Consider the following 12,321-nt stretch of genomic DNA (forward strand, 5'->3'; position numbering starts at 1 on the left):
AGTTTACTAGCACAATTACTGCCACGAGCTCAGATTTAATGCATACTTTTATAAACACTTTAAAAAAATGCGTAGGTCAAAAGATGCAAATTCTGACATTATGCAAGTTTAGAGTTATACTGACGTTTTATCTTATTGTAAGAGAAGTGTTTGTCTTTTTATAACACTATAGAGAACCACCTCTCTGAAAGACATAATCTATTCCCAATATTAAAAGGATTACAACTTTAGAACTGTATGGAACTTGACTTTTTCTACCAAATCCCTGTCATTTTCATTTGCAAAATACAGTGTCCTACGTATAGCAACATGCTTTAACTTGCTAAATATATTTCCAGCAGAGTAATTCCTTTTCCAGTTATCAGACAGTATCTTCTCTAAATGCGCTAGGTGAGAGTAAAGCATCTGCTTTTTACTGCAACTGCATCAAAATATATGAGCGTCCACGCCTGAAAAATGTAATTACTGTATTTAAAAAGGAGTAGTGTAAAAGATTTTTGTATTGCTAATTACAGTTATTGAAAATCAGGCAGGTGGAAGAAAATAGTTGTGCAAAATATACTTTACAATAAGAAATAACTGAGATACAACAGCAAATTCAAAATAATTACTTGTCTAAGTACATTTTCATCAGCACCAAATCGAGCCTTTAAGATTTGGTTTAGTTTTCATTTTAAGAGTATTTTTGATCTAGTTAATTGTTCAATATCATCAAATGTTCCGTCAAATATTTAGTATGTTAAAAATGTATCTGTACTCTTTTATTTATATGCTTTTTCCCTTGTTAGGCTGAATGCTACAAATACTTTTGAAAATATTGTTACTCACATACATTGTGTTTACATATTTAGGCTGTGGAAAATATCTCTTAGTGAGGGAAACTAAAAATGAAAGGAGAAGTATTAGAATAAAAGTAGAAATAAGCAAATATCTTCAAAACAAAAGCTAATATATTGATATTACACACAGACAGATTATGAGAATTTACTTACCACCAAAATGCTCGGCGTGAGCTTTTGGCTGTATTGTACACAGATAAAATGGGAAAGTACTGAAGACAGCCTCCTTCCTTCTATGCCTTGTTAAGAGTTTAAGTTTTCTCGCTGCACCTAACGCAAAATGTTGCAGAAGAGCAATATTTAAAAAGGGGGAAATGGAGAGCCAGGCTCATACCAGCTGCAAAAAAAGAAGACCATGTTTACCACTCCAGTCCAAAAGAATCATTAAAATCTGTTGGGAGCTACACAGAGAGTAACTCTTTGCCGTCAAAGACCTTGCTTACTGCATTTTCCGTGACAGTGAGTTGAGATGAAAACACAATGAAGCTGATTTGCTTTTATCAGCTTTTTCAGACTACATGCTCAAGATTCGTACCAAAAAGGAAAGACAAAATCCTGGCTTCACTGGAATCAATAGTTCTGCCACTACCTTCACATACGCCAAGATTTCATTACAGCCTTTTATAAGGCTGTGCCATTAAAAGATCATTTTTCATATAGAACAATCAGGTTTTGTCACAGAATATAGGTCCACATTAAAAACATTTTTAAACTGCAGCCACAACAGTTGGCAAATAGAAGTCAATTTGCCAAGATTTACCGTACTCAGCTAACTATTCAGCCTCAATCCTGAGCTGTCAAATTCACTAAAACACATTTTGCAGCCAAAAGGTAAAATACAGGTTTGTATTTTATCCTTCTTCAGACACAATCTCCACTGAAGTTTTTAATTTTTAAATTTTCTTGTTCAATTTCTTTGAGTATTTAAACTTTTGAACTGTTTTTCCCAAAATTCACACACATGATACAATTTACAGGCCTGTGAACCACAGTCTTTATAACATTACTCTTTAATAACAAAGATTCAAAATATTGTAAATGGTGTGCTTTCATTATTATTTTACAAGTTCAAGTCAGGTAGGTTTTTGTTTCTTCTGGGCACTTTGGTCATGTACTGACATGTATAGTATAATGAAATAAATACTCTCGAAATACCATTACAGCATGATGCAGTCAGGTTAAATGGTCAAGACTATCTTGAGGCCATGAAACACAAGAAGAAGATTGTGTGAAATGTGCATATTTTTAACAGTTCACAGCAGACAAGATATGTGGATTATTCGCATTGAGGTGGCAAAAAAATGGGAACAGATTTCAGAAGCATCATGTCAAACTCTTCGGGACAAAAAAAATTACCATCAGAGCAGGGGAAAATCGGAAGCGTGTTCTGTCTGCTTCATGCTGCTCCCAAAACCTGGCCTCCCTGGTGGTTGAGTATTCCTTTAGCATATAGAAATATTCAGGTGGTATTTTGCCAGCTATGCTGGCTTGTGATAACTCCATCTCCAAGTCTGTCACAGGCTTGTTGGACAGCTGAAGAAGGACTAGTCAGGGCTCTGTCACATTCTAGCAAAAAGATACCATGCTAGAAGAAATTAGTTAATCCAGTTTAACAGAAATTACTCAAGGCTTCTCACTAATGTACTGAATTTTGCTAACCAATGGATGAAGTGGTCACAGTCAAGCCAGATCAGGCTGTAAGAGAGGTATCCACAGACAGAGGGGAGGGACAGATGAAAAAGAGCACCAGGAAGGAAGTTTGAAACAGTCAGGCTTGCTGCTACTTCTGCCCGTTGGGAAGTGACAGTGAGGGCTCTTGCTGACACAAGAGGTCATGCTACATCACAGCAACTGGCATCTCGAAGCCCCAATTCTTCATTCAGAGTCCCTTCAAAATGGCCTTGCAACCTGATGTAGCTCTGAAGCTGTCTCCACCTACGCAAAGGGGTGTAATATCACTTTGGTTTCCCTTCTTAATAGTGCTTAAGCACACTTGCTTGCAGAAAGAGTGTATCTTTCGTCGTGATATCTCTCCTCCTGGTTCTAAAATGATGAGGAATTTTCTTTAATTGAGTATAGACTATTTAGCTGTGGTTTTAAAGAGCTCTCATATACCCCTTTATTCTTTGAAAAAAAATGTTAGGCCTAATTTCTCAGGTTGAAATACTGAGATCAGACAGCTGAGAACTCAAACAGTGATGGAAAAAATCCAAAGACCTGGATATGCAGCAAAATTTGTGACTTCAGCTTCAGTTGGTGCAATAGTAACATAGCCTTTATATTAATTTCAATCTTTGACTCCTGCAAAGATTACCAATCTTAATGCCAGCTACTCTCATGTTGGGAGCATACATGAGCCAGAGTAGCTGGGCACAACTTAAGTCAACTAAGTATGCAAGTCTGTAGTGTCAACTCCCAGAGAAGTCAAAGATACTTAAAAATGTTTAAATAGTAGGTGAACAGAAATGTAATTAATTGTGTGCTGAAGCATCCAATGGCTAGATTCCTTAATAAAACATGAAACATTTTTATTTCTTAAAAAAAAAAAATTGAATTCAATTCTAGCCGTAAATTTCTAACATTTAAATGACAGCATGAACGTCCCTAATCATAGCTTCTAGGACACTTATTCTATTTAAAGAATACATACAGTGTAATGACATTAAAATGTTAAATAAGCACTTGGTGAAGTTTGTAGTAAATGAGGCAAGAAAGCTTGTTGTTAATTTTTATTTTTAAGCGTTAGCTGCATCAATGCATACATATTTTACATTGGTATCATTTAGGTTTTGATAAACTGTCACCATAAGAACTGTGCAGGTATTGAGAACAACTCAACTTCAGAAGACTGCAAGTCTAGAAGTGTATACTGTATGGTATGTCACATACCTGGAATTCTGGACAGAATAATACCATGCATCCCATGCAAAGAGCTATAAAAATGTGGAGGCCCCACTAAGCTTTTAAAGCTGCACCTGGCCAAAAAAAAAAAGAGAAATTTGTCCTGGGGGTAAACATCATTCATTAATAAAAGGTAATATCCTGAAGCCAAGAACTTGCTACCAAACATACAAGCAGAATAGTTATACTTAATTAAGAAATTATTTGCCAGCTATGTTTTAAGGTAGGAATTAGCAGTGAAAATGAAAGAATGACAATGTTTTGCTTATGGGACGCCCACAATCCTAACCATAGTTTACATGCTTTTTCTTGTTAGAATTAGATTTTTTTCTCAGCAAGATTTAGGGGCTATGTGAGATTTATTATATCTATTTCAGTTAAACACCATATTATTTGTGTTCCCTAGAGGGCAAAAAATTGCCTTTTCATTCCTTGCCTTAATCAAAATCTAAGTTTGTCAGTGTAAGCATGAAAAAATAAAAGTGGCTGAAGAGAAATAAGCATCAATTCTTTACAGCCTTGAAAGAAGATTTTTTTCTTAGCTGTAACTGTAGCGCAAATAGCTGTATCTGAGCTAGTTTCAGCTTAGGTAAGGATGAGCAGCCATACAATACATAGAGTTGCACTTCAGCTGTCCTAGTTCACCAATTTAGCACTAATCACTGGTAAAGATGGAAAATAGAAAACAGGGTTAGAACCATAGCAAATGGCATCAGCATCCAGCTATGTTGTCCTACCAGCCCCTCCAGCCTCTTTAATTTGGAGCCAAAGCTACATCCTTTCCCCAAAGTCCCCTCAGCCTCCTTGTCTGTGACTGTCATAAGGGGACTGAGCTGGTGGACATTTAAGATGGAAAGAACAGCAGTTAGCATTGGCTCCTCTTTGTGTGCATGTAGGTGGAAAATGATGGGTCCACAGGAAAAAAAAAATTAAAAAAGGTATATATTTCTGTGGAAAAAGAGCTACTTGTTTAATATGTTCATTTGTAATGCAAAAGCTTTCTGAGGATACTTGAATTAGGTGACAAGCTGCAATCACTGGTAGAAGAGCCTTCAGGATCCACAGCCACCTAGTCTAGGTTTCAAGGGCATCATACTATGTGTCAGGGCTTGTTCTCTATTACAGTCTTTGAAAGGGTAGGTGTGACAGACAAGCCTGCAGAAACTGTATGACTTTTGGACTGGTCTATATTTTTTTACCTCCTCATGCTGGGCAATCTCACCAGCAACTGAAATGTCAGTTGGCCCTGTCCGTGGGACAGTAAATATCTTTCTACTACAGCGGTAATAGGAATTCTTCTTTATAAGGACACCCATTTAGGTCTGAAAGGGATCCTACAGACACGGACGGCTATGATGATGTTGAAAGTACGATGAAAAGGGTACTAGGCCAAGAGTTAGCAAGGCTCATGGACAGGGCTTTAAACTAGAAACGAAGGGGGAAGGGGATAAAACCAGGCCCACTAGTAATGAGCCTGGGGATAAAGGGCCAATGATGGGGGTGAAATCCGTAGCCCAGCTCAAGTGCATCTACACGAATGCACGTAGCATGGGCAACAAACGGGATGAGCTGGAAGCCATTGTGCAGCAGGACAACTATGATGTAGTTGCCATCACGGAAATGTGGTGGGATGACTGTCATGACTGGAATGCTGTGTTGAATGGCTATAAGCTCTTCAGAAGGGATAGGCAAGGAAGGAGAGGCAGGGGTGTGTCTCTGTACATTAGGGAATGTTTTGATTGTATAGAGCTAGATTTCAGTGATGATAAAGTCGAGTGTTTATGGGTAAGGATGAAGGGGAAGGCAAATACGGGAGATCTTGTGCTGGGAGTATGCTATAGACCACCCAACCAGGATGAGGAGACAGATAAAGTATTCTATAAGCGGCTGGCTAAAGTCTCGCAATCGCCAGCCCTTGTTCTGGTTGGGGACTTCAACCTGCTGGATATCTGCTGGAAATATAACACAGCAGAGAGCAGGCAGGCTAGGAGGTTCCTCGAGTGCATGGAAGATAACTTCCTGACACAACTGGTAGGTGAGCCTACCAGGGGAGGTGCCTCGCTAGACCTACTGTTCACAAACAGTGAAGGACTAGTGGGAGGTGTGGTGGTTGAAGGTCATCTTGGGTTTAGTGATCATGAAATGGTCAAGTTTTCAATACGTAGCGGTGTAAGGAGGGGGGTTAGCAAAACCTCCACCTTGGACTTCCAGAGGGTGTACTTTGGCTTGTTCAGAACACTGGTTAAGAGAGTCCCTGGGGAGATAGTCCTGAAGGGCAAAGGGGTCCAGGAAGGCTGGACGCTCTTCAAGAAGGAAATCTTAAAGGCGCAGGAGCAGGCTGTCCCCAAGTGTCGCAAGTCTAAAGGGCAGGGAAAATGGCCAGTCTGGATGAATAAGGAACTTTTGATGGGACTTAGGAATAAAAGGAGGGTTTACCACCTTTGGAAGAAGGGACAGGCAACTCAGGAGGAGTACAGAGATCTCATTAGGTTATACAGAGAGAAAATGAGGAAGGTAAAAGCCCAGCTGGAGCTCAACTTGGCCACTAACAAAAAAAGTTTTTATAAATACATCAATAAAAAGAGAGCCAGGGAGAATCTCCATCCCTTACTGGATGCCGGGGGGAAAGTTGCAACCAGGGACGAGGAGAAGGCTGAGATACTTAATGCCTTCTTTGCCTCCGTCTTCGATAGTCAGACCAGCTATCCCCAGGGTGTTCAGCCTCCTGAGCTGGAAGATGAAGAGCAGAACAACCCACCCATAATCCAGGAGGAAGTAGTCAATGATCTGCTTCTACACCTAGACACACATAAGTCTATGGGGCCGGATGGGATTCACCCAAGAGTACTCAGGGAGCTGGTGGGAGAGCTCACCAAGCCTCTCTCCATCATTTATCAACAATCTTCGTCAACAGGGGAGGTACCAGATGACTGGAGGGTGGCTAATGTGACGCCCATCTACAAGAAGGGTCGGAAGGAGGATCTGGGGGACTACAGGCCTGTCAGCCTGACCTCGATACCAGGAAAGATCATGGAGAGGATCATCTTGAGTGAGCTCTCACAGCAAGTGCAGGGCAGCCAAGGGATCACAGCAAGCCAGCATGGGTTTAGGAAAGGGAGGTCCTCCTTAACCAACCTGATCTCTTTCTATGACCATGTGACCTGCCTTCTGGATGCGGGGAAGGCTGTGGACTTTGTCTATCTGGACTTTGGTAAGGCCTTTGACACCATCTCCCACAGCATTCTCCTGGAGAAGCTGGTGAATCATGGCATAGACAAGTGTACTCTTTGCTGGGTTAAAAACTGGCTGGATGGCCATGCCCAGAGAGTTGTGATTAATGGGGTGAAGTCCTCTTGGCAGCCGGTCACCAGTGGCGTCCCTTAGGGCTCAGTTTTGGGGCCAGTTTTGTTTAATACCTTTATCAATGATCTGGATGAGGGGATTGAGTGCACCCTCAGTAAGTTTGCAGATGACACCAAACTAGGTGGGAGTGTTGATCTGCTTGAGTGTAGGAAGGCTCTACAGAGGGACCTGGACAGGCTGGATCGATGGGCCAAGGCCAACTGTATGAGGTTTAATAAGGCCAAATGCCGGGTCCTGCATTTCAGTCACAACAACCCCAAGCAACGCTACAGGTTGGGGAAGAGTGGCTGGAAAGCTGCCCAGCAGAAAAGGACCTGGAGGTGCTGGTGGACGGCCAGCTTAACATGAGCCAGCAGTGTGCCCAGGTGGCCAAGAAGGCCAACAGCATTCTGGCTTGTATCAGGAACAGCGTGGCCAGCAGGAGTAGGGAAGTGATCGTGCCTCTGTACTCAGCACTGGTGAGGCCTCACCTCGAGTACTGTTTTCAGTTCTGGGCCCCGCTGTACAAGAGGGACACTGAAGTGCTGGAGCGTGTCCAGAGGAGAGCTACGAGGCTGGTGAGGGGTCTGGAGACCAAGTCATATGAGGAGAGGCTGAGGGAGCTGGGCAGGTTTAGCTTGGAGAAGAGGAGGCTGAGGGGAGACCTCATTGCCCTCTACAACTACCAGAAAGGAGGTTGGAGAGAGGTGGGTGTTGGCCTCTTGTCCCAAGTGAATAATGACAGGACCAGAGGAAATGGTCTGAAGTTGCGGCAGGAAAGGTTTAGATTAGATATTAGGAAGAATTACTTTACTGAAAGAGTGGTCAGGCACTGGAACAGCCTGCCCAGGGAGGTGGTTGAGTCACCATCCCTAGAGGTGTTTAAGAAACATCTAGATTTGGCACTTCAGGGCATGCTCTAGTGACAGAGATTGTAGGGGTTTTTTTTTGTGTGTGTATGGTTGGACTTGATGATCTCAATGGTCCTTTCCAACCATGAAGATTCTATGATTCTAAGCCCAGTACCAAAAGGTGCCTTGCCAAAGCATGAGAGATGTGCAGAAGTAGGGGAGTGAACGGTGTGTGGTAGTGACAGGAGAAGAGAGTGAACACAACTGGGCTGGTGTGTGGGGAAGTGTGTTGTGGTGAGAACAGTCCTATTCATACATGTGCAAGCACAGATGAGGATTTAGGTGTGGAAATGGCTGTTGGGGACTAAATCTAACATGCATGTGCATAGCCTGGGGAGGAGGAGAGGAGTGGGCGGGTGCTGAGAAGGGAGAGCCAGGATTGCCGTTCTTCCCATCTCCCCTTGCCTCTGTCTGCTGGCCCCTCCTGACACATGACACCGATTCTTACAGGAGCTTGCAGCCCAATTCTCCCTCCTTTCCCCACAGAGCATCCAGCACAGGGAGGACAACGCAGCTGACAGCGAGCCTAGGGCAGCATCCCACATCTCTGCAAAGCCTCTGCTTAGGAGCATCAAGGTAAGGACCCCCTGTTCTCTCTGTGTCTGTGGACACCAGAATTCCTGCCCTAAACTAGCAGGAGTTGAGAAACCCTGCAGACGTGGCTGTGTTAGGGACTTCTGTGAGATGCTCAGTCCTGGCAGGTTCATTCTCGCCACTGAGCTGCCCTTTAGCTATGCATGGTGCCTACCTGGGGAGAGCTTGCAGGGAGATGACAATGAAACCGAAGTGGGGCAGGACACATTTGTCAGTCCCTGAGCAGCCTGTGAGCTTTCAGGGGTGCCTGTGAGCCCAGGACAAACAGCTCCAGTCCCTGCGGAAGGAAAAAATCTTATCAATCAGCAGCCATTGAGCCTGGGCTTAGCACTATGGGCCTTCGTGTCCCCAGGGTTGCACGGCATGTACGTTCACGCCTGGACAGGCTATGGCTGTTTCTCTGCAGGACTGCTGAGGACAGGGGGGCTGTGATAGCAAGGAGAAGTATGCACCACCCTCCGTTCTTAAGTAAAGAGAACAGGGAAAACTCAGGTCTGCCTCCATACCTCCTTCTCTCCATGCCAGCCCTGGAAAAAGCAGGTTTAAAAAAAATACCCCTGCGAATTACGCTTGGGATTCACGCTGCATTCACATGGGTATAGCCAAGGTTAAGGTTTCTGAGAAGTGCTGGTTGTACAAACACTACCAGGCAGTGAGAGAGAACTGAAATATGTTTGTAAAATGTCTGTCTCAAGTTTGTCACGTGCTAGAACTATATGCACTATGCTTCCAAATCACTCCCGTATGTCTCTGTTTATTGTTTATTATTTATTATATGCTTTGGAGAAGATCTTACACACAAAAAAATTAAAATCAGCTCGCTTTTAGGGACTATATTTTAAAATACAGCCTGCTAAGCAACCTGTTGAAGCAAAATGGAATGTTTTATTGTCCTTTTACTGCTGTACTTCTGTATTATTATTTGTGTCATTTAGGAAACAGAAAACAAAAAAATGATGTTATTCAGATTCTGGTGGCTTTTGTGGATACTTGAACACCATGAGTTTTTAGCAGAAAATCCCAGGGAACAAAAAAGATATGGATTGAGAAGACCAAAACCTAAACACAGTCTGTCAAATGCTGTAGAAAAATATCCCAGCCCAAGTGATCAAGGTGAATATTGTCATTTTAAAATCAGTGTGGGTTTTTTTCCCTGATTCATTTATTTGGATTCTAGACTACATGGCTAACTTGCTGTCTAAGATATTGTTTATAATCAGCCAGGCTTGCCTCATCCTAGATTTTCACATGCCTTATTTTTGCACTTTTATCTTTTTACTCCCATCTTTTCCCTCCCCTTTTGTGTATTTCAGAAAAGGAGATTACTTCTGGTCTTTTTTATGATATAGCTGATAGCCTGTTACTGTCACTACAAGAATAATAGCCCGTATAACAGTATTTTTATAGAAGTAACATCATCAGTAGTTCAGAAAATTAGTACTCTGCAGATCCTGCTTTTGGAAAATTTAATGTCACTGGATGTGAGTGTCAGTACTAGGGACAAAATCTAGTTCTGTCAAATCACATTCCAGTGTCTTATTCAGTAAGACTCATTTTTCCTGTAGATGACTTCCACTTTCCCATTCCTCATCCTGGTAGGACAGTCAGTGAAATACCAGGCAACAGGACAGAATGAATGTATAAAAACACAACAACATTCCTCATTTCATACCACATGACATCACCTCACCTTCAGTTTCTTATTCTGTGGGGCATCTCTTCTGGAGCAAATTCCTCAGCCTCTATGTGCTTTATCTTCATGAGGGTCTCACACTCGCGATCACAGATGTTTTCAAAAATTTCCATAATTGCACTCCCACTTTTGAAGCCTAAAATACACCTAAGGGTTAAGGGTAGAATGAGATTTAGTATGAAATCACTCCACTCACCTACCTACCTATTTATTCTAGATGAAGACTGCATTCTGGAAATTGCTTTTTTACTGGACAGCTCTGAAAGTGCTAAGGACTATAATCATCAACAGCAGAAAAAATTTGTACTGGAAACAGTAGACAGAATGAAAAGTCTGCAGGTTAGTTCTGGACGTCCCCTTAGCTGGAGAATGGCCTTACTTCAGTACAGCAGCACTGTTTTCATAGAGCAAAGATTCCATGACTGGAAAGGTCCTGAAGCATTCAAATCCCACATTGCTCCTATCACCTACATAGGTCATGGTACCTACACGACTTATGCTATAACTAACCTTACACAACTCTACATGACTGAAGGGACTCCGGGTAGCGTGAAAGTAGCCGTGCTCTTCACTGATGGAGTGGACCACCCAAGAAACCCAGATATTTTTGCAGCTACAGCTGATGCTAAACACCAAGGAATTGTATTTTTCACAATGGGAATGACCAGAGTGGCTGAGGAGGTTAGCAATGCTGCCAAGCTCCGGCTCCTGGCCAGCGTCCCAGCATCCAGGTTCGTTTTCAACCTTCAGGAGAAAGAAACTGTGGAGAAGGTTCTCAAAGAACTGGTATGTATGAGAAAGAATTTGAAATAGTTATAGGAACATACGTAAAAAATGGTCTTATTTCCAATAGTTTGAATGCTTATGCTATTGCAGAAACCTCTATTTTTTACATGTTAAAGCGAGCCACTTATTAATAAGACCACTGTGCCAAAGTACAGGTTTCCTTTCTCTCCCCACCATTCAGATCTTGCCAGCCAAAATATTTGAAGTTGGAAACTGAATTAGACGTAAAGAGACCTGTTGTGAAGTTATTTTTATCTCTGTTTTTCCTCCTAAGAAAGATATTTTAAACTTCCTTTCTTAAAAAAAAAAAAAACAACCAACCATTTTTTGACATTTCTTCTGTAGCAAGTAGGAATGTGACATTGCCTTTTGTACCAAAAAAGATGCAGCTCTTGCAGAAGTGAAAATAAATTTGTAGACCTTAATGGAGATATGTCAATTTAGATAAAATTTGAACTTGGCCATAGACATCTTTAAACTTCCATGAAAAACCTACCACATAATCAAGAGGAAATCTGTAAATTGCACTTGGAGTTTTGCTTGGATGCCTCTTTTCTGCATGTAAAATTAATTTACAAAAACCATTCCCTGCCAAGCATGGAGAATAGAGCCATCCTCTAGCCTATAGATCTGGTGACGCAGGCTGTAGATGAAGTCCTGATCTAAGCATGCACAGAGATATAGAATAGGAATATGAGTAACAACCAGGAGAATTCTGCAGTGAAAGTGACACTTAAGTGATCTCATACAGGCCTAGAGCGTGTACATAAACTGGCCGTCCTGTCTGTCTGTCTGTCCTTCCCTTCTACAGCCTGCCACTCTGCGTTGGTTTCCCTGCATATCCCCCTTCCATCTTCTCTGGTATTACCATTGCTTTCTGCATCACAGCAACCACCTCTCAAGGGACTAAACACACTTTATTTTACTGTTCCAAACAGCCAGCCATCCTCAGGTGCCTTCTTTGGAGAGCACGGCTGCTGTCTGGCTTCGGCATAATTATATTTGCATACATGTGAATTTTGCAGATACGTATTGCATTGCTGCTCATCAACACATTTATATCCTCTCAAGAGACTACATCAGTGGTGAAAAGTGGGAGGAATGCATTGTATGTGGGTGTTTCAGCTACAGAGATTTTCTAAAAAAGAACAGAGCTAATTCGATGATGATAATTTCATGTGACCACTGTCAAAGTCAAATATTTTCTAAGGTGTTCTTACTGTTCTCATTTTGTGTGTGCCTAACGGTACGCATA

General features: G+C 42.0%; 1 protein-coding gene across 1 annotated transcript in view; it reads left to right on the top strand.

The window, feature by feature from the left end:
* The first annotated feature begins 9,543 nt into the window (after positions 1-9,543).
* Positions 9,544-12,321, top strand: part of LOC128912368 (collagen alpha-1(XXVIII) chain-like) — a 34,100-nt gene continuing 31,322 nt past the window's right edge. The window contains exons 1-2 of the mRNA XM_054208140.1: positions 9,544-9,700; positions 10,498-11,066. Of these exons, the coding sequence (XP_054064115.1) occupies positions 9,544-9,700; positions 10,498-11,066 (726 nt within the window). The remainder of the gene's footprint in view (positions 9,701-10,497; positions 11,067-12,321) is intronic.

The sequence above is a fragment of the Rissa tridactyla genome, chromosome 7 (assembly GCF_028500815.1).
Source record: "Rissa tridactyla isolate bRisTri1 chromosome 7, bRisTri1.patW.cur.20221130, whole genome shotgun sequence".
NCBI classification, from domain to species: Eukaryota; Metazoa; Chordata; class Aves; order Charadriiformes; family Laridae; genus Rissa; species Rissa tridactyla.